General features: G+C 55.8%; 5 protein-coding genes across 5 annotated transcripts; 3 read left to right on the top strand and 2 right to left on the bottom strand.

Moving 5' to 3' along the window:
- Positions 1-413: 413 nt before the first annotated feature.
- On the bottom strand, positions 414-1,995 carry QBC33DRAFT_234788 (protein-tyrosine phosphatase-like protein). Its single transcript, XM_060422865.1, has 3 exons — positions 1,631-1,995; positions 1,050-1,573; positions 414-974 (listed from the first exon to the last, which is right to left on the bottom strand). Exons 2-3 carry the CDS (start codon positions 1,558-1,560, stop codon positions 640-642), a joined length of 846 nt encoding a protein of 281 aa, XP_060287379.1. The 5' UTR covers positions 1,561-1,573; positions 1,631-1,995; the 3' UTR covers positions 414-639.
- Positions 1,996-2,373: 378 nt separating this feature from the next.
- Positions 2,374-5,447, top strand: QBC33DRAFT_597855 (uncharacterized protein; the record flags this gene model as incomplete). Its single annotated transcript, XM_060431945.1, has 2 exons — positions 2,374-4,477; positions 4,522-5,447. 2 exons carry the CDS (start codon positions 2,374-2,376, stop codon positions 5,130-5,132), a joined length of 2,715 nt encoding a protein of 904 aa, XP_060287378.1. The 3' UTR covers positions 5,133-5,447.
- Positions 5,448-5,583: 136 nt separating this feature from the next.
- Positions 5,584-8,101, top strand: QBC33DRAFT_465804 (major facilitator superfamily domain-containing protein). Its single transcript, XM_060425142.1, has 5 exons — positions 5,584-6,027; positions 6,085-6,437; positions 6,508-6,573; positions 6,627-6,779; positions 6,876-8,101. Exons 1-5 carry the CDS (start codon positions 5,763-5,765, stop codon positions 7,821-7,823), a joined length of 1,785 nt encoding a protein of 594 aa, XP_060287377.1. The 5' UTR covers positions 5,584-5,762; the 3' UTR covers positions 7,824-8,101.
- A 1,749-nt stretch (positions 8,102-9,850) lies between these two features.
- QBC33DRAFT_527059 (putative autophagy protein 5 protein) lies at positions 9,851-11,621 on the top strand. The gene is made up of 3 exons (XM_060426947.1): positions 9,851-10,660; positions 10,790-10,960; positions 11,072-11,621. Exons 1-3 carry the CDS (start codon positions 10,153-10,155, stop codon positions 11,260-11,262), a joined length of 870 nt encoding a protein of 289 aa, XP_060287376.1. The 5' UTR covers positions 9,851-10,152; the 3' UTR covers positions 11,263-11,621.
- Positions 11,622-12,486: 865 nt separating this feature from the next.
- Positions 12,487-16,866, bottom strand: QBC33DRAFT_234752 (uncharacterized protein). The gene is made up of 6 exons (XM_060422864.1): positions 15,944-16,866; positions 15,750-15,859; positions 14,208-15,689; positions 14,031-14,147; positions 13,334-13,969; positions 12,487-13,269 (listed from the first exon to the last, which is right to left on the bottom strand). Exons 1-6 carry the CDS (start codon positions 16,712-16,714, stop codon positions 12,885-12,887), a joined length of 3,501 nt encoding a protein of 1,166 aa, XP_060287375.1. The 5' UTR covers positions 16,715-16,866; the 3' UTR covers positions 12,487-12,884.
- Positions 16,867-21,513: the final 4,647 nt, after the last annotated feature.

Below are 21,513 nucleotides of genomic sequence, written 5' to 3'. Positions count from 1 at the left end.
CTTGCAAATGACCACCTGCTTTATTTCACTGAAACCCTCCGATTCGCGTGCAAGTCTGATCTGGATAGCGGGTTGCAAGAGGGCAGTTTTGGTAAAAAGAGGGGAGAAAGGCTATCAAGTTTGTAGGAAGGGATTGTATTGGAGGAATGCAACCGTTGGTTGAGATTTCCTTCAAGGTCAAAAGCATCGAAAGGACCAGAGACTGTCTTGATCTGCCCAGGTTATAAACTTCGTCTTGACAAGAAGAAAACGTAACATAAGCCTTTTTGAGTCTCAAACATGCGCTTGATACTGAAGGCGGCAAGTTGCCACGGAATTTCCTGCATATCAACCCGGTAGTTTTCGCTTCTCCTTGGTCCCCATCCTCAATGTCTCCTCTCCTTTATCTGCTTCTCAGCCACATCTTCCCCGGTCTTGATTGGACCTGGACTTTATTCTCTTCATTCTTCTACTATTTGACCGAGATGGTGGCTTCCGTAATGGCTCTAGAGAATTGAGAAGAGCCAGGAAAGTAAAGGAAACCCAAGGTTTCTCACACTGGCTATTCAAGGGAATGGACTGCCCACACAAACCAAGAACTGTGCGCAACAAAAACGGGCCAAAGCATCAAGCAACGCCCTCCTACCCACCCTGTGCGTCTTAGTTTGGCATAGCAAGGTTCTTCTTGATGATGGCCAGGTCCTGGTGGGTGAAGCCCAGCGTCTTAGTCACATACCCGTCAAACCCCCCGTACTCACGGTCCACTGCGTCAAGGAAGGCATTCCAACAGGCGGTCCTCAGGTTGCACAGATTGTAGAACCCAGGAGCGTCGTCAGTCTCGGCCCCGGATCCCTTCCTGGCAAAGGCCAGGAGTTGTTCGCGCGCGGGTTCCGTTCCGACCCGAGAGAGCATGAAATCCAAGCTGACGGTGTCGGCGTCCACTCCCGCCAACGCGAGAAGCATGCCGGCCAGTACGCCACTTCGGTCTCGTCCGGCTGGCCACGCGTTAGTGGCAGGCCTCATGTTGAGGTTGGGAGTCTCGTGTAGAGGCGGGGAGTACAGAATCTCACCGGTGCAATGGAACAGAAAAGGCTCTTGAGGATTATCTCGGACGTGCTCTAGCACATCTTTGAAGCTCGGCTGGTAGATCTTCAAGACGTCGAGGTATATCTTCACGTAACCCTTCTCGCCGTGCCCCTCGATGAAGTCTGCCAGTTCTACCACGGCATCCTTCTCGGTCGTCTCTCTCCAGACATTCTGGATCCCATCGATCACGGGGTCCGGGCCCTGGGCGTGCTCCCTAACCGAGCGCAGATCAAAGATCTTCTTCACACCCAGCTTCCCCGCAAGCAGCGCCTGACCGTCGGCGGCGAGGCCTACCAGGGCACCGGAGCGGTAGGCATAGCCCTTCCTGAAATTGGAAGTCCCCGACGACGAGGGGACCAAACCCAGGTCGCGGGTGTTGAAAGTGCCTGGCACGTAGATGAAAGGCGGGTTGACCAGCGTGGATTTCAGCTGGTCGGCGGGCAGGGGCTGCGTAACATCGATCTCGGCGATGGCACGGAGATGGGCTGCAGACATGGTGGATGAGACCCTAATAAATATCCAAATCAATCAAAGTTTCCGAGGTTATGATGGCGTCTGCACAGACTTGGCAGGTGGATGAGCCGAATGAGCCGAATGAGCTGAAGAAAGTCAATTAATTGGCGCAGAAGTAGGCGGGAGGACACAACATTCAAGGACGAAAACGAGGGGCCAAAAGTCGGTGAGGTTTCCTTACGGACCGCTCGGCACGATGATTCAAGCGGGAGACCGGGGCGGGGAGGGTCAACTTGGAGTGGGCCCCGCCGTGAGCAGCGAGCCGGGCAACCGGGGTGTGTGGGTCCCACACTCCCATCGTTGTTCCCCTTATAGGTTGTCACTGACCTACCTAGGCTTACACAGGCTGGGAATATGAGCCACGACAGGGGAACTACTCTACCACCTCTTACAACAGCTTGCCTACCTTCCTTTCATACTGTCCTTACCCAGTCGCAGTCAGGGACCTCTAGGTTGTCATTACCTACCTTTACGTGCCTTACAGTACTCATCCAGCTGGGGCACATCTTTCATGCAGCCGCCCTTGCACCTTTCGTCTTCTTTATTTGCCCATGTAACTTTAAGTTGCTGACAAAGTTTGCCAGGAGAATTAGGCTTCCAGTTCCCACCAGGCAGTCAAGGACTCTTCTGCCAACCAGATATTTAAGCTTTACAGATACCTAACCCACAGATCTGGTCCTATTCCACCACCGCCTTCTTCTTCAGCTTTGCCGCTGCACTTCACCAACTACCCCTTCAGTCGGCTCAACCCATCTCCGGTGCCCGCCTTTGCCAGCTAACCGCAATCCTTCCACCATGACGGAAGATGGCCAGAGAGGGCGTCCGTTTGCCGATGCGTCCGTAGCATTCGCAGTCGATGTCTCCGGCAGTACCTACGGACGGACCATTTTGTGCGAAAAGACGTTTGTCAGGAGAGTATCCAGCCTCCTATCAGGACCTTCCCAGGCAGCGGCCACAGTCCTCCCATGGCACGGCTGGCTCGAGCCGGTTGGGTCTCTATTCACCCTGGACAAACTGGCCTCACTGTACGGGACAAAACCAAGGGTGATGCTGCAGGACAGTGGAGGCCAGGAAGCCTTGAAGGGCTCGGACTTGTGGTTCTTGATGACCGATGGTCTTGTTCGCGGCCCAGAAAGGGTTGCCTTCGCGGACTGCATCGCCAACGCCGGCTTGCATGGGACGAGCTGTATCACTGTTATCTTCGGCAACCTCGCCATTGGTCCTGGTTCCTGCAACATCTCGGTTGGTGTTTCGGTCTTTGCCATGTGTCCTAACTGCCTATTCCTCTTCTACGACACTGGGACCGAAGAGATAATCGTTATGCAGACCAAGGGCATATTCAACACTCTCCTGAAAGGATCCGAGAATCCCGTCTTTGACGAAGCCTCCAAATGGGACTCCTTTCCAAGATTGTGCCTCGATGACTTCTCCAACATCATAATCCCTCCACCCACGAGACTTGGGAAAGACGAAGTCCAGCTCCTGGACTCGCTCGTCATCAATTTTGAGGATCTCTGGGCAAACAAACTCAGCAAAGACGAAGTGGAGTCGGTCCTCGCCAACGAAGACAGCCTCAGAACAGTCATCATGAGCGCCCAATCTAGCGGCAACGCCGCCAAGTTTCAGAAATGGGTGCGGCAGCAGCAAGCCCCAATCGATGACTCTCTCGAAATGACCCGGATTGATACTGGCGGCCAAGCTCAATCGGCATTTCTGGCGGTCCTTGAAGCCCGGAAAGAGGGAAGACAAGACGGCATGGCCGAGTTACAGAGGAATCTCCGAGCGGCCCACGAAAGCAATATGCAAAACTTCCTCAAGACTTGCCAAACGAATCATGAACTTTCTCTCCAGCGGCAAGACATCATAGACTCGGCTTGCCGGCAGAGCCGCCAAGAAATCACCAGCGCTGTCTCTCTCAACAGGACGTCCCATTACTCAATGGATTGCCTAACCAGTGCCAAACGGGTCAGTCCACCGGGCCCATTAGGCGGCCTAGAGCCGAAAAAAGCCAGGCAAGACCCTGGCCCTTGGTCTTCATCAGGTACCTCGCCCTCCTGGGACCAGGTCTCACAGACGTCCGGCTCTCAAAGCTGGGTTGACCTGGAGGACAACGGCTCGCAGTCCTCCACACAGCCTCAACAACTGGATAACCCAGCCATACCGGCGGGGGCACCGCAAACCACCCCGCAGGATCCTAATACCGTCCACAGGAATGTGGGGTATGCAGATGAAGATGAAATCACCTTCCAGTGGGTGGAGATCCAGGCAAAGCAACCGGGGCTGCAGCTGGCACAACTGGCACCTTGGCAAACCGCTCCATTTTCTTGGAAGAATCCGACCCCAAATCCGTCGCTTCGCACTCTGTTATGGACACCCGGATTCCGCCGCGGCGAGAATGATATTGGGGGGACTTGCTCTTTCTGCGGAGCGTCTGATATGCCCCTGGCGTTGCTATTCCGTCATCCCAGCGCAGAACAACTTCCAAGAACTGGGATTATCGGCCCAGGAGAAAAAGAGACGGTAGAACGGCCGTCCCATCCCAGCCATCTCGCCGAGCACTCCTTGGAGGTCGGAAACACTCGCTGTTGCGAGGCCTGTTCGACCTACTGGGTCACAAGCCAGCCACCACAGAATGGCAAGATTGCTTCCAGCTTTCCAGTGGTCAAATGTCGCGACAACTTGACTGTGTATCCGAACCGCACTACATATCTGAACCGTTGTCGCGAACTCTTCGACGGACGTCTCGTTAGCAAGGCGGCCATCGGAGTCCTCCTCAATGCCCTTCTTACGGCCTACGGGAAGCCAGAGACCGAGGTGTCGAACATCAAGGACGTCTTGCGGTGGATGTGTGCCGATCTCTGCAACTGGGTTGCTCTCGAGACGCTGGCCGTCACGAAAGGTTCTGGGCAGCCGGCTGCTCTGCCAGCCAGCGAGGTCAACCAGGTTTCGCCAATGCCAACAGCTCCGCTTCCAGTCTCGTCCAGTATCCCCTGTCGCAGTTCACCACCGCACTCCAGGTCGCGTCTGTGCTCAATATTCCCCACGAGGTGCGCTGCACGGTGGCCTTCCGGCGATACCTCCTCCACCTGACCGAGAGGTTCGACGCCATGGCAAAGGAGAACCCGAGACCCAAGGCATGGTGGGCTGGCCTCCTATGGCAACAGACGTACGACGACCCCGATCTCATCATCGTCGACTCCGCTGGCAAGGGCGAGAATGGGGATGGCGGAGAAGGCTCTCGTCGGACTCCTGTGCTGGCGCTTCCCGTCTCGAAGCTCAAGGGCAGCGATCTGCTGAGCGACGATGACTACGCGTTCATGCAGATGGCCGAGGAGTTCCGCCTGCTCGACGAACCTAGCAACCCGTGGGTGGGCTGCGTCACCGTCCTCTTCCTCCACGCCCTGGTCGACGTGTTCGAGAAGCATGTATACGAATCAGCGGTGGAGCTGTTCAACCTTGTTATGACGCGCAAGCAACTAGCGTCGGTTTTTACGAAGCCGAGCGCTGTTGATGTGAACGAAGTCGCTTCCATGCTGAAGTCGCTTCAGATTTGAGGAAGTTTTCTTTTTGATTTTACCTTTCCCCCTTGAGGATATCGGCAGAAAAGGGGCGGGTCAAATCGGCACTCAATGCTTTTTTGTTTTCTTTTCCTAAGGTCGTCAACAGGGAGAACGGGTCGGAAAACATACAGAGAACACGGGGAACGGAAAACAGCATTGGAAGGAACATTCAGGAAGGAAGGATTCATGATAGCGGTACCAGCGATTGTAATAGGAGAAGGTTCGCTGGAAAAGAGTAGGATTTAATAATGTAGTAATGTAGTTAGTAATGTAGTAATGTAGTTAGTAATGTAGTAATGTAGTGAGTTGGTGACGTATCTTTAGGGATGCCCGGGTCTAAGGTATTCCAGGGTTAGGGTTATCAGCGGTATTCCAGGGTTAGGGTTATCAGCGGTATTCCCCGAGAATGCATCATCTCCCCCATTGTCGCTTACCAATCATGAACAGTAGTATGAACCAGTTGAGCTATTTCGCACTTTCCAAGTCGGAGATGATGGCGACTCTTCTGGATGGCTCTCTCATTCGTTTCCGCGTTTTATATATTGTTTAGAGAGCTGTGATAACCTGCTGGGGACATTCATCACTTATACCCCATTGCTCCTGTCTCCACTCCCCTCTGGTCCAATGGCGCGGGATCCAGCGCCTCCGGAGGGACCTCGCTATGAGGGCGACGACCTCTCAACGGCTCCCACAGCCACGGAAAACTCGCCACTTCTCCAGTCCGAGACCGCCAGCTCGAGAACGCTGACCCCGAGAGATGACTCGCCTGCAAGTGCAGCGAGGACGGGGAGCGCGGCACCCCGAGTTCGAAACGACTCGGAGCCGGCCATTGGGTGGAAGCGGGCCGTATGCATCATCTTGAGCATGTGGGCGTTGATATTCTTGCAAGGTGTGTACTCCCGTCCATCATGGTGGCCGCACCGGGGGAACTGACATCCACGCCCAGCGAGCAACATGAGCGGCATGACCATGACGCAGTCCATCATCGCCACCGACCTGGACGCATACGAGAGCGCCATGTGGTTCACGAGCTCATACCTCATCGTCATGGCTTCCCTGGCCCCGCTCATCGGCCGCCTGGCCATGATCTTCTCGCCGGGCCACATGGTCCTGGTGTCGGCCCTCTTCTTCGCTGTCGGCGCCGTCGTCACCTCGCAGGCCCGGTCGTTCGGCGTCTTCATCCTCGGGAGGGTGCTGACCGGCGTTGGGGGCGGCGGCGTCCTGACGCTGGCCATGATCTTGGTCTTGCAGCTGACGAGCAAGAAACGCCGCGGCCTGTTCATCGGCCTGACCAATGCCGTAAGTGCTTTCCAAGTCCCTGGAGCCTCCCCGAAAACTGGCTCAGTGCTGACGTGCGATTTGTTTATAGGGGTTTACTATTGGACTGTCGACGGGAGCTGTTGTATATGGCGCGCTTCTTTCCACCATGGGATGGGTATGTTATACGTATCGATAATCTCTGCCTACCGATACTGACATTCGTAACAGCGAGCATTGTTCTGGCTACAAGCCCCCTTTGGGCTTCTCGCCGGATTAGGGGTTTATCTTAGCTTGCCGCCCTTTGCTGTCCACGGGTCGACAAAGGCCAAAACCGTATTGCAGAAACTTGCAGCCATCGACTATGCTGGGGCAATCGCCTTGGTAGGACAGCCCGCCCTTCTCCTTTCCATGATCTGGGAGAATCTAACATGTTGCCTTCTATTGTTCGTCGAATTTGCTAACACCCCTGGTACTCAGATACTTACCATCGTCCTTTTCCTCTACGGCCTCTCGGGCAACATCCGGATCCTGCCAATCGTCCTGTCGGCCATCTCCCTCCTAGCCTTCGTCGCCATCGAGTACCTCGTCGCGTCGGACCCCATCATCCCACTGACGGTCCTCCAGTCCCGCGGGATCCTGCTCTCATGCATGGCGCAGCTCGGTTTCATGGCAGCGCGCTGGACGGTGCTGTACTTCGCCCCCATCTTCGTGCTCGCGGTACGCGGCCTCAGCCCGACGGTCGCGGGCGCGGTGCTGGTCCCGACCAACCTGGGCTTCGGCTCGGGCGGCCTCGTGGTCGGGTGGCTGCACGTGCGCCGCGCGGGGTCATTCTACGCCCCGTCGCTGGCGTCTCTGCTCTTCTTCGCCATCGCGCTGGCGGGGCTGTCGTTCCTCAGCACGGCCGCGGCGCCGGCGTGGCTGTACGTCCTCGTCGTCTTCCTCAACGGCTTCGGCACCGGCGCCGCGCTCAACTACACGCTCGCCCACCTGCTGCACCTGTCGGCGCCCGAGGAGCACTTCATCGCCACCAGCCTGCTGGCCACCTTCCGCGGGTTCGCCGGCAGCTTCGGCACCGCCATCGGGGGCGGCATCTTCGCCCGCAGGCTGAGGGCCTCGCTGACGAGCGGGTTCGAGCTCCTCGACGGCGGCGACGGGATCCTCGACCCGGGCCGGCGGGAGCTCATCACGCGGCTGATCGGCAGCCCCGCCCTCGTCTTCGGCGGCGACCTCAGCGACGCGGAGAGGGCCGTCGCCGTCCGCGGGTACGAGGACTCGCTGAGGGTGCTCTACCGGTCGGCGGCGGCGCTCTGCATCTTGGTCCTGCTCGTGCAGGCCGGGACCGGGTGGTCGGGCGTGGCTGCGAAGGAGGACGCGGAGGAGGTCGAGGAGGCGGTTGCGGAGCATGACGCGGCCATGGAGGCATGATTTTGGGGTTTCTGGGTTTCCCCGGATTTCTTGGCTGCCTAGAATGGGATTTACTCCTGGGGAGCTTGGAAAAGTGCAAAGGCCTTTGACATGCTGTTCTACAACAGAGGGGAGTCCTATCTGGGGCCCAGGCGATGCTCTCCATGTTGTTCTGTATGATTTCTACGAAGCATTGCACTTTATCTCAGAACTGGCTGCTGTACTGTACATATATATATATATACGAAGCTAGGGGCATTTTCGCATAAGCAGTGACATTCTATCTAGCATAATAGGATACACGCCAAGGCGTTTTTCGTGATTGGGAATCACTGTCTTACCTCCCTCTTTAGCAAGTCGATCTCGTCATTTGAGCTATCTGAGTGAGTTCGAACGGGCCTGTCAAAGCAGTTGCTGGCCAAGTACAGGAGTATGTCCCGTCAAGGCGCACCTGCATAGCTGTAGTGTCTAAATCCTCGCTCGACGTTGAGGGGGGGATGGGGCACGGTAGTTGGCAGACAAGGGACGCAGGGGTGTACGCATATTCAGGAGGGAAAGTTGTTCGGGTAACAAGAGGTAGAGTCGGAAAGGGCCGCACCTAAAGTCTGCGTCGAAAAGGGGCTAAGGACCGCTGAAGCATGGCGGAAGACTTACGCCCTTTCGGTTGCAGTCAAGCCTCCCCCTTTTTTTCACATCCTCAATATGGTGTGTATAGCCACTAGTGGAGAGGGCTAGCCGTGGTCGGCGAGCTTACCTTGACTGGTGCCGGAATTAGTTGCTTGGCGACTCCTCCCCCTGATGGGAGCCTGGAGGCCTGAACAGCATCTATCTGCCTTGGGGGGGCGATGAGAGAACCTACTTGGAAAGTCACAAGCGAAGGCTGCCTTGAAGCGGAATTCCCGCCCCCCCCTTTAGACAACGGCTACTGAGTCTATCTGGCAGTGGCGGTAGTGTACCTTGCCTTGCCAAGTCGCCATGCCTCTGGTGACCCTTGACATGCCTGGATGGCGATCCATTCATGAGATTTTACACTTTCTAGTGTACTAATAATGATCACCAACTCGTATATGACCGAATAATAGGGCCTGTTCGGATAGCCGGGCCCTGGGCTGGGTACACTAATCCCAACTCGAGGCCTATCCGGTCTTTCGGGACACGTCCAAGACATTCATTCCCAAGAGACGAGTCGTTCGATAAAAGATCCGGGGTCATCATTAGCGTTCCAAATGGTCGGTTTCACCTGTCAACTATTGGTGCGTGGCGTTGCATGCTAAATGGACGGAAGTCATCAAAAGGAAGTGCTTTGACATTGCGCCTCCAGTCTCTAACCAATCAATCCACGTCATGTAGAACCGATCCAAGGCACTGGACCGCACCCTAGAAGCAATCAACGAGTAGCAAACAGGCTTCGAGCCCGATATCTGACTGATCTGGGTCCTAAGGGCTTCGTATTTGAGACAGAACAAGGGACATGCCGGGATTAGAATGTTCCAATGTCGCCACAAGTATCGAATGTACTCCAACCAGAAGGTACATACATCCAAAGCGCCACCAGAATCCCGCAAGCTAAGTACCCGGGTACTGCACAGTACCTAGTGACTTTGACCCTCTGTCTGTCAACCACGTGGGGGAAGCTGCCTACTGTCGATCGCTACGCTGACCGGTTTTTGAGTCGTACCATTTCCCCGACTTCTAGCTTCACCGTGCCATAATGGCGATTGCACTTGGTCAGATTCGGTAAGATCGATCAAGAGACTCCCCAATAGGGACGCAGGTTCGCCCACGGGCCTTGCCAGCTGGAAATGCGCGAATACCTCTGCGTACACCGGGTACCTACATAGGTTAGGTAGGAAGGTAGGTAAGAGTCTAGAAGCGGGAGAGCTCCGTCCCGACACCCTGGGAATGTCCATATGGGCATCGACTGCGTATTGGTCTACGCGGGGACGTTACAAGTATACCGTGCGAGGTACGTCTCTTGTATTGCGCTAAACTTCACTCGGACTAGCAGCATGTCACAGGACTCCTTTCAGCCTTATCCTTATCAAGCAGCCCCGCGTTGAACCTCAACCATGGAATTGCGCGTAGCCTTGCTGCAACCATAGGACAAGAGGTGTCGAGGAGCAACTGGGTGTCACCCTGTAAATACAGAGTTGCGTAGGAAGCGGAGATGAGAACCCATCATGCATTTGGAGTTGCGACGTGACCACATCTAGGACTTGTCACCTGTCAATTCCCCCCTCCTCTGGCGTTTCACCCAACCGGCCATCAACAACCTTGGGATCCAGCTTGCCAGCTCGCTTCCGCTTCAGTCTCTGATCTGCGACCGGCTCCCCGCAACCGTATTGCAACGATGGCATCTCCGCCGTTACCGTCAGCCTCGCCGTCACTGTCACCTGCCCCAGGCCGCGCCAGCCGAGGCGGCGACCATGATTCGACGGCAGGCGAGGACAAGCCTCCGTCACCCAAGTCGATCCCTGAAACGCTTTGGGCGCTCCAGGTGCCGCTGTACATCACGCACTCGTCCCTCCCCAACACTCCCTTTGTGGCTGCCGTACCCCGCTTCAGTTACCTGGCCTTTCTGCTGCCGCGGCTGACGGCCTACTTCGGGATGCCCTGCTCGAGCTTCCACCACGAGGAGATCCAGCTGCGGAACCTGCCCGTGGGTCTGCTGCTCGACCTGTACCAGCCGACCTCGCTGCCGTGGCGCTTGGTCGTCGGCGACGGGCCCGAGTGGGACATCAGCGACACCTTCCTCAACGGTGCCAAGGAGGCCGACTTCGTGCGGAACAACAACGCGCAGCAGATCATGAGCCTGTCCAAGGCTGATACCACGGCGCTGTGGAATGCAGTGCAAGATAGTACGTGCCGATCTTCCCCTTCCCCTCTTCCCATCGTGCCAGATGTGCCGGGGGGGGAGGGAACTACCCACTCCCACCAGAGTATTGCACAGTGGGGTTCGCAACTTACACCTTCCCCGTCAAACGCAGACGACTACGCAGCCTTTGCTAGGGTAAACACCCGGCTCCTCAACCCAGCCACCCCTCTCAAGTCCGCCCCCGTACGCATCTACATTCCCTCCACTGTCCCCGACGCCACCAGCGCCGCCCCATTCTCCTACAAGGTGATACAAACGCTGGTGCCCCCGCGGACATCCAATAGTAAGTCCTACCTATGTACCCCCTCATCACCACCCCCTTGCCCCCGCCCCCCCCCCCCACACCACACCTTCCAACCCCCAGCGAATCCGACGATTCGTAACAAAAATAAAGGGACCCAACAGACCCTCGGCTCGGCCCTGAGGGGCCTCCTGCCCAGCCTGTTCCCGAGCAGCAGGGACCCCGTGCTGGCGAACGTGATCCTCCACGGCTCGCCGGTGCCGTTCTCGGCGCCACTGGAGGAGCTCATGCGCGAGGCGGCGTATCCGGATGGTTGGCTTTGCCTTATTGTTGTCCTTCTGTAGAGGGGCTAGGGATATTTGTATGATTTCTGTGTCCATGATTTGTTGATAGCCCCAATTGCGAGCATTGTTTGGAGTTACAAAGGCCTTCTTGCCTAATGACATAGATATCCAGGGTCTTACAGTGGTTAGGGATGTAAATGGTTATCATCCAGTTGGCCGAGTAGCGTCACTGGAAGATGCAGGAGGCACCAGGATTTATCATCTCTATCGTCGATTTCTTCTACCCCAACGCTCGACACACCCGGCCAAGAAAGGCCTGTAGTTCTCCAACAACCCAGTACATGTTGTCACCCACGCCCGCTGTTATATATATATCTATGCACTCGTCCAACATAGGTGGTCATGAGGGGGACAAGGACACGTATCGAACAGCCACCTCGCCACCATGCCTTCAGCCCCAATCAATCCCTCCACTTCGCGGCCCCCAACCTCCCTCATCCTTGGCCTCCCACCCGCCGTTCCAATACAGACAAAACGAAGGGCAGATCAACGAGTAAATGGGCAAAGAAAGAAAAGCCCCCTGGAAACCAAACAACGACCTCCCCCGCACGTGAATGGTCACATTCATAAGATAGTGATATCTCCTCCGCTTCCAAACGTCCTCCCCCGGGTTGCCAACCTAGCTTGTCGAAAAAAATAAAATTTCCTGGCGGTTTGTTTAAATCCAAGAAAAGACAAGGAGGAAAAACGCTTTCGAAGCCGCGCCTGCCTGGTGCAAATGCTAGATTGGAAACGCGCTTCGGTAAATAACAGGGAGTGGTGGAAGCCGCGCCGAATTGGTTTTCTTTTTCTCTTTCTTTTGGGGACCCTCGCTCCTGGATGGTCATTATTGCGATATATGTGTGTATAGGACAAGGCAAGGGGGCTCGGAAACGTGAAGGGGAGGCGGGGCTTGCGCCCTAGGGTGTCCCTCTCTCTTTCTCTGTGTATGGTTGCGTTCCTAGGGTCGGTGATGTCGAATTCGGAGGAACTGCGAGCAGCTCGGGGGTTGATGGCCTTTGTTATGTCGCCGTTCCGTTTAGGAAAAGGAAAAGAAAAAAGAAGAAAAAAGGCCGCCGCGAGGCGATATCCTGGCGCTAGGTCTCGCGTAAAGGGTTATGCCATGTCATCCCGCAGGATGAAAGAAGGTAGGGAAAAAAAGGAAACCGAAACGCCATAACCAGATGAATGAGGAACTGAATCAAACTCCGCCGTTATGTCTTGTTGCCGCGCTCCCGTGTATGCGATGGGGGGATGGTGGGGTATCTGATGCAAAAAGAAAGGGAAAAGATAGGTATTATGCCATGTAGACTGCTGGTGATGGTTGGAACTGCGGCGCGAGCGCGTGTGTTGTAATATGTTGTACAATTTGTACATCGAGGAAGGGACGGTTGGTCCGCCTTTCCAATCGAGGTGGTGTTCTTTCTCCCCAAAGACGGGGCTCCCGTAATCACGGCCTTGTCGAGCTGTAAATCCCCCTCCGTGTTGGCTTCTCGTCGACATTAGAGGCTCGCATTTGGATCGTCTTTATCGTGGTGAGCGCCGCTCGCAATTTTCCGGCGCCCCCGAAAGCCACACGCTTTCATCATCCGGTCCTTCAAATCTCCGTATCCTCGTCCCCAAATCAAGAACAGACGACTGCTTCACGTCGGCTGGTGCACTGGAAGCGGCGGACCAAGAGCCCCATCAACCGGGGTCCCGGGCGCATGCATGCTTGGCAGAGCCCCGACCGAGGGCGTCAACGGTGGTGGCGGACCAGGGGGACCTCCGCTCGTAGTGCTCGAGAAGCTCGAATTAGGCCCCGGCGCGGCATCGGTCATGTCGACGTTGCGGCTATTATACCAGAGCTCGCGATCCAGGCCTTGGAGGATCCGCATGTCTATCGCGAGCGCACTCGAGGCGTGTGCGATGGTCTGGAAAAACTGGATGGTCCTCGAGAAGAGACCCCGCAGGGTCCGCTCGTCCACGAACTTGCCCAGGGTCGGGTCCTTGTAGACGGCGGATAAGGTGAGGAGGTTGCCCCATTGGCTACCAGGGAGTTAGCAAGATCGTCATCACACAGCACAAGCGAGTATTGGAGATTGGTACTTACGCATGAGCCGTCCCGAAGACGTTGGTGATGACGAAGCGCTTGTCTTCCAGGCCATGGAACGCCCTGGTGCTCTCGATCAAGGCCCGTATACCCTTTTCCGCGTACCCCAGGATTTGAGGATCGATATCGCTCTCGTGTTCGACATCCGGTCCTATGACGGGCCCGGAGAACTCGCCGCGGAGACCAGCAGACATGCTTGCCGCAGCCCTGACTGCCGACCTATCCGAGTTGAAATCCAGGATCTGCTTGACAAATGGCCGGAAGGTGATGACATGAGCCCCCCAGTATTTGGCCCGGAGCCGAGCCGACAAGATGTCTTTGGCAGGCGGGTCATCTGGATCGAACTTGAATTCGGGCGGTACGAATCGCATGTTCAGAGCATCCTGCAGGTATGTGATAATATCGAAGTCCTCGGGGCGGGATTGTAGCGAGATGCGGATTCGGGGCTGCTTGGGGTCGTAGAGCATCTGGTGGATCTCGTTCAATTTCTTCCTCAGGTACAACTGCGATTGGTAGCTGTGAAGAACGCGCATGTCGAAGCCGTATCCCCTGGCAAGGTCAATATTCGGGTAGGGCATCAAGTCCTCGTACGCTAGGATGTTGGACTGTGGAAGTGGCAGTTCGGCGATAATGTCACTACATCGTCCGCGTTAGCAAGACAATCCAATCGGTTCGAGTGGATAAAGGGTTTTCGGACCTCTCAAGCTGCAGACAAGTCCAGAAAGCAACGATGAGCTGGTTGTCGCCCTTCTTGTCGATGGCGGTGGGATCGAAGGGGCGTTCCACCTGCATCCGGGAGAGTCGATGCAGACTCCTGCGAGGAAAGTTAGCCCACACGCGCGCACACGCAGCGGAATGATCGACTGGCACTCACGGTCTCATCTTGACCTGCAGCGCATAGCTGGCCTGCCTAATGTAAGCGTAGCTCTCTATCACCCGTCCTAGCTGTCCATGATAAAGACCGGCCAGGATATTCGCATGGATATGTCTAAACGTCGCTCCAGCTATTTGGCCCCCGAGGATATCCGTCGCGGTCGCAAAGTAATCGAGGCCGGGGATGACATCGATGTTTCTCTTCGGGGACGTCGAGGACTTGCCAACCGTTGGGAGGGTCCCCTGGGATGAGGCCCTTCTACTGGCGCTCAAGTTCTCCCTCGGAGATGGCAGCCCTGAAGACTGCGAATGGGATGCAATGGACGGCGGAGAACCCTGGAGGGGCGACGCCGGGTGCCCGACCCTTACCAAAGGAGAGCCATGCTGTAGCTGGTCACTGACAGGGACAGGCTCGGGCAGCTTCTTGTCTCTCCAGAGGCAGATCTTGCCCAGGGCAAGGACAAGAAGGACCAGTGCGTTCTGGACCGAACGCTGGAAAGCCGGCTTTCCTGGTTTCGGGGTTGAGGGTGCGGTTGGATCGGTACCGTCGGGAGGACCAGGAGATTGCCTCTTCCTCTTAGACCCTGGCTCCACCTGCTGTGCAGCGCTCGTAGGGCCAGCGAACTTGGCTACCGCCGACCCTGGTTTTGGTCCCGGCTGAATGTTGACCAAGAAGAGGCTGACCATCGCACGTAATTCCTGCGGGATGATGAGGGGATGCATGTTTTGTATGTTCTCCTCGTAGCTCTTCACATACTTCCAAACGTTGGTTTCGGTCAGGTCGAGGTTCGAGGCAACCGAAGCAGCCTTCCCAGGGACAGTACTCGGGGGAGTCAGACCGCCAATGCCGCCCCAGCAATCGGCAGGTGATGGAGCGCCCGAGTCGGAATAGCCGTCGCAGCTCTCCGTAACTCCTTGATCGAGTGTGGCCTCCCTATCCATACGAGCGTTATCCTGGCCCTCCCCGCGGCCATAGAGGCGGAGGAGGCCTCGCTGCTCTTCTTGGCGGATGGGGAACTCTTCAATGTACTTGACGTTTTCTCTCTCGAGGTGGTGTCGTACCAGATTCCGGACAGATGTCCACCTCAGCAAGAAGGCGGCGAGCGTGGTATGGTTTAAAGGTATCGTGGGGGCTCCGGGGTGAACGGGCGGGCCAGGCTCGCCTTCCATCTCGTCATCGTCGACGATCTGGCGCGCGATCTTCCGAGCCTCGTTAGCACCTATTGGTGGCGCTTCAGGGTCGGCCACGAATTCCGGGCTCGTGGTCACGTCACCGGGAGACGAAGAGTAGCCATCGACAGAACCTGCCGAGGTAGGGCGATCGGCATCGTCATCTTCCTGCATCGGCTCGGCGTCCAGGTCCAGGTTGGGGGCCGCCTTTTGCAGTGCATTCTCCAGCCTCCTTATGCGCCGATCAAACCTGCCGAACGTGGATTGCAGTTGTAGAATGCCGTCCAAGATATCAGCTGCCACTTTGTCTTGCCTATGGAATTCTCAGTAAGTCGTTGGGAGAGGATGGCCCTGGGGGGCAAGGAAGACTCACTGCTTCGGTGCCGGGTCTCTATACTTGCACTCCAGCTTCTTCTCCTTGCAGCTCTTGCATGGCTTGGTCTCATCACACTTCGCCTTTAGCTGCCGGCAGCTGTCGCAGGCCTGCAACGGAACAACAGAGTCAGCAAACGACGGCACCGGGGTGTAAAGTAGGCCGATAGAGGGGACGTATGGCTCGGTCCTTACCTGGGAGGCCCTCTGCGCTTTCCGCTTTCCAGTCGCCGTAATGGGAATCGCGTATTGGATGTCAGCGTGAGGGGCGCCATATGTCGGAGGGTAGTCGTAGGGTTGAGAATGCGGGAGGGGCGTCTGAGGAGGAGGAGGATAGCTAGGATGCCTGTAGAGAGGCGGCGCCTGGGGGCCGGCGTCGAAGCTCATCGGTCGCCTGTCGTCCGGGTGAGAGTGCGGCGGGGCGACGGGATGCGGCGTGCCAGGCATGGGCTCCGGGACGTTGCCGGTGGAGTGGTGTCTCCGAAGATGGGGGAGGGTGTCCTCGCCCGGGTCGGGCTTCACCATGGGTTCCCGTGGGGGGTATCCAGGATATGGAGGATGCGCCGGCGAAGGGGGAGGGTGCCTGTGCTCTTGCATGGGCGGGTACCTGTCTGGCTCATGGTGCCGCCGGTCGTCGATGTGGTTTGGCGGAGCAGCAGCAGCTGGATGAGGCGGAGGATGTTGAGGTGGGTGCTGTGGTGGGTGCTGTGGGGGATGTTGTGTCGGATGCTGTGGAGGATGCTGCTGCTGCGGAGGGGGGTGTTGAGGGTGTTGTTCCACAGGGCGGGAGAAGGGGTGCGAGGGTTGATATGGCCCAGGCGGCGGGGCGGGATGGTGAGGCAGTTGAGTGGCTGTAGGAGAGGGCGTGGGATGGAGGAGCGAGACTCCGTTGTGCGCACCCACTGACCATGACGGACAACCAGTGGACAGACGGGGGCGCTTGTTTTCAGGCGGTCCTTGGTCCATGCTTATATATGTGCTACATGAATAACTCCGTACAGGTTAAAGAGCGGCGGTGGACGAGGGTAGGCAGCAAGCAGTGACCGCGGTGGCCATGGATGGAGGAGCCTATGGCAGGATCATGGAATGGCGGCGAGTCGGAAGACGGCTGGAAAGCTTGGGCGAAGGTAGCAGTACGTTCCCTCTCGCCTCTCTCCGGTGTGGAAACTGGACCGAGCAGGTGAGACCAGGTCAGGGTCTGTGACAGATCATGAACAGGCCGAGTTACTGGATTGGCCTGGATTGGTCTGACATACGGGTACGCCTCTCCGGGGAGCTCTCACAAGTCGGCAGAAACAAGCCAGGGAAAAAAAGGAAAGCTCCAAGGGGTCCCAATTCTTTCGCCTCCAGAAGGACAAGGCTAAGAAGTTAATTTGCAGATCAGCAGTTGGGCACCAACGGAGCCTCCAGCTTTTCCAATCGTCGGTGTCGGCACCAGGTGGGGAGAGTGGTCGAGATTTGGGGACCTGGGTCGAAAAGTCGCGAGCACACACTGAGCAGCGCGCGCAAGGTTGGACGGAGAAGGTATTTGACCCCCCCCTTCCCCCCCGACCCCCAGTACAGTGTTTTGTCCCTTGGGAAGCCAATCAATCCTGCCAAGAGGCACGTCTCAGGGAGCTAGCCACTAGACTGGACCGGGGTATTTACAAACTTTGGGGGTGCGTGCAAGGTTGGCGATTGGACATTTTGACCTCATGCTGGGGGCCATATCTTGAATCTATCTTTTTTTTCTTTTCTTTTTTCTTTCTTCTCTGGCTCACTCGCCACTGTCGAGGATCCAGCCATCCTTCTCTTGGCCCGTTGTTTCGTCCCAACTCGCTGGGGCGCGTGTTTGTTCGCAGCGGCCCAGATCATTCGAGTGGGACGAAGCTTGGGTACCTTATTTTCTCGCAGTTCTTCTGCGGGGAAGGGCCATTGCTGACCAGACAGGCGGTGACCAAGACGCGAATAAGCAACAAGCTTGCCTGGTCAACTGTGCAATAGGAGGGGCATTTGAGATGGAAGCGAGTCGGAGCTAGTGAAGTGCACAAATTCGAATGTACCTTCCCTGATGGCTACTAGGCCACCGTTCCACAAGTACCTCTGATTTAGGTTCCATATCTCAGGTACCCGTTGCTATGCGATAAATGATACCTAGATACTTGGGCCATAGGTACCAATTTAGCTTGGTACATGTACAGGTGGTTACATCCAAGAGGAAGTAGCAAATCAGCACTTCGGGAGCCGTGCCACAACCTGATCAGCGACACTCGAAGGAAGGATCGTGGAGTGCAAACAGGCAGACAGACCCTACCTACACAGGTAACCACAACGAGTTGTATAATGAATGTCTGTGACAGCAACAGCTGGAGGTGAGGTAGCGACTCGGCAGAGCGAGCAGAACTGAGCTTGAGGCAAGAGCGGCAATTGATACTAACCTACCTCGGTAGGTACCCGACCTTACCTACCGCGGTACCTTAGGTAGGGGACAGCGGGTATCTTTACATAGAGTACGAACTAGGTACCTAAGTACAGCAGGTACCTGGCGCACAGATCCATACTGGATTGGTGGGATCGTGAGGTGGCCCTCACAACTGGGAAGCCTGGAACTTGGAACTTGGAACTTGGGAATCGGGAGTTGGGGATTGGGAATTAGAGCTGGGGCTGGGAACCTGGGATGGGGGCGTCGCTCCCATCGTTTTCGACTTTTTCTACAGCGACGGCGCACCAATTTCCTTGCCCAAAATGAGGCTCGGTAATTACCGCACACACCATTCCCACCCTAGTGCACACCATCTCCTGCCAACCCCCGTCCCAAGGGCCCGCCGAAGGCTGTACTGTACGGGGTATTTTTGTGCTACCTACACGTGTACATAGTATGAAATACCAATTCCCATCGTTCCTGGTCATCAGCCCGCCCATCATGCCTGTGGCGCATCCCTTGGACTCCTGACCGGGGATACTGATAAACACCGTTCGGACCCGTCAGTTCGGATACTGCTGAGACTGGCTCAGACGTCGCTACTCACGTGCATGCTTGGGTGGCACGGGTGGGTCTGCGGCTCATGATTTGAGTGTACCACAGTACCTCTCTGTAAACTACCCGTGGATGGCCCCCATCGCTTCGACGAGGAGATGACCAAAAATCTCGCTTTGAAGCCACGAGGCCATCGACCCGGCCATTCGTTTACCTCAGGGGTCTGAGGCCAGAACAGAGGGACGACTGGTTCTCCCGCTGGCGGGCTGCAGCTTCTGGCCGGTAGTGGTCGCGGATTAAGGGATTGCGGCTGGCGTGACCTATCAAGGTATGTAGGTACCTAGCTGCCTACTTTTCCCAGGGCGCGCAAGGGCTTACTGGCTCCCGCCTGCGGGTGGCAGTTGGTGGGGCTCAAAGAAACACATCCATACATAGTAGGTAGGTACAGTCCCCAGGGGAGACAAATTCGGCAGATGGATGCTAACTACAATTGGCTCCTGGGTTCCGGTATGTCTAATTCCGTCCGTCTACATACGCCTCTGACAGACTCGACTCGGGCCGCCCTCGAACGTCCATCTTGGCCCAGGTTTACGAGCTTCTGAATATGTCATGGCGCGAACCCTTTTCCTGGGAGGGAGCACGGTGCCTTAGGTAGGTATACCCAGCACGTAGGTACGGATTTTATTACTGGGTTAGGTACACACCTAGGTACCTAGGTACCTTAGCTTGCTCACCTTTTTGGAGAGAGACGAAAGCCCCGATAAGAGGGTTACGTAACTTGAGTGCATTTACCGAGACTATGGGACCGGTTCCTAGACTACAACCTCCCGATGTCTAAATAAGGAAGCTAAGAAGCGTCGTTTCTGACGAATCCAACTGGGAATTTATTCGTATCTGATCTAGTACTGCGTACAGCGGTGAAGGCCTTTGGATTTGATAGCTGGGTATGATTGTCCCTACTGTGATAACCCTCGTGCTCTTCAAACCAGTCCTTCTCAACCAAGAAAACAGCGCAACAGGGTCGGTCAGCTACGAATTTCACGACATCGGGGCAGGTTCTGCCGAAAACCCACTCAGTATGGTAGCACCCCCGGGACACCAGGGGCTGGCCCTCTTGATGGATCAAATGATGATGTCGTCGTATTACACAGCGGCCCCTGTCGCATCAGAAACCATGTCGCATCAGAAAGGAGGGGTAATAGCACCGGTAAAACAGAAGAAGAGAGATTAGGCGGGTGCCAAAGTCAGGGAGCCGATTCCCGAGTCCGGAGTCCCATCCTCCCAGGCTTCTAGAATTTACCACGCAGTAGTCGCCTGGCACTTGACTGCCCGAGGATTCTGGGCAAAATACACCAGACTAGGTACAGTAGGTATAGTAATCTATACATACATTCAACGCGGTGAGGGAACAAGGTACAGGCGCTAGCTTGGAAAGAGGTTAGTTAGATGTTGATAAGACTGCAAAACGGCAATACGGCGACTGCCAACTGGAGACTCTGAGGCTGTCCTTCTTCTGTTACCATTCCTTTTCTTGACGGCGTGCCACTATGGATTCACTCAGTCTGGCTGATCAGTGGAGAACTTGGAATCATTGGGTTTGATGTCAATCTCCATGAAGCCCCAACCCTTGCCAACCAAACTTGGCTCTTAACGTTGATTAACACGCACTAGTGAGTAGTGGAGGAGATGGACGTCTCGGTGTCACCGCCCTTTTCCTTTCTGGCTCCGTATTATTAGCGTAGGTACTAGGTCAGTCACCATGGACGGGAGTGAAGGACGGAATAAGCCCGTGGGGAGGTCTTCTGATATCACCGACTCTCCGCACTCCACTACAAAGTAATTTGGTGGGGCTGTCGGCGCTTTTGGGGCGCCTTCTGATACGCTGGGACGGGTTCAGAGGTCAAACAAATCCTCGGTAGGTAGAATCCATGATAATGATTGTAATGATAATGATAATAAACAACTCTGAGAGACCTTATCTCGTCTGTCTATCGATCATCATCATAACCATCATCACCAGACTATGGGTAGGGAGAAACGGGGCTGACGAGCTACTGCAGAGTGCAGACAGTGCAGGGACCACGTGAGGCAGAGAGATCGGCAAGATGCCCCGAACCGCGTCGCCTAGCTCCGGTGTGGATGCATGGGATTCTGCGCTCTCGGGTAATATAATTTCTGACAGGTTCGCTCGTACCTTGGTAGGAATGTACCTGCCAGGTGGAGGTACCTACCCATGTTGTGACCCTTAACGGTCGGACCTTGCGATTCCAGAATAGGAAACCTGCTCATGAGTCCCAATTTCATTCTAGAACTATCAGCCGATTGTCATGCAACTTGATGGGCCGCAGGGCGAACAGGCCGTGGCTTGGCAGGAAACGCTATCAAAGGTCCCAAGGTAGGCAGGCTTCCTAGCGTTGTTACACCATTGCGGGCAAAAAGCACGATCATGGTGGATAGTGTAGCATTATGACCAGCAAGTACCGAGCAAAAAGCAGCTTTGGTAGCGAAGCAAACACCTTTGGTTGGTTGTTTGTTGCTCTCAGGAAGAGTGAGAAGGTAAATTCCAATCCCCCATACCCAGATTAGGTACTATGCGTGTACAGTACATAGACTCAAGGCACGAATACTTAGTCCTTGAAACAAACCTATCCGACTCCATGAGACCGGGTTTTGGTATCCTCCCTGATTCGAGATCGAAGCCTTTTCAACATTAGTAGCATGTACTGTGGTACACGAAGTACCAAGGTAGTGAGTGTATTTGCCTCGTGCCATCCCTCTGGACCTTCGGTGCCTCATTGGCTCCAATGCC

This window comes from Phialemonium atrogriseum (genome assembly GCF_030411735.1).
Source record: "Phialemonium atrogriseum strain 8032-3 unplaced genomic scaffold QBC33scaffold_3, whole genome shotgun sequence".
Lineage (NCBI taxonomy): Eukaryota > Fungi > Ascomycota > Sordariomycetes > Cephalothecales > Cephalothecaceae > Phialemonium > Phialemonium atrogriseum.
Note: the sequence above shows the minus strand (reverse complement) of the source record. Positions and strands in the feature narration are given on the sequence as shown.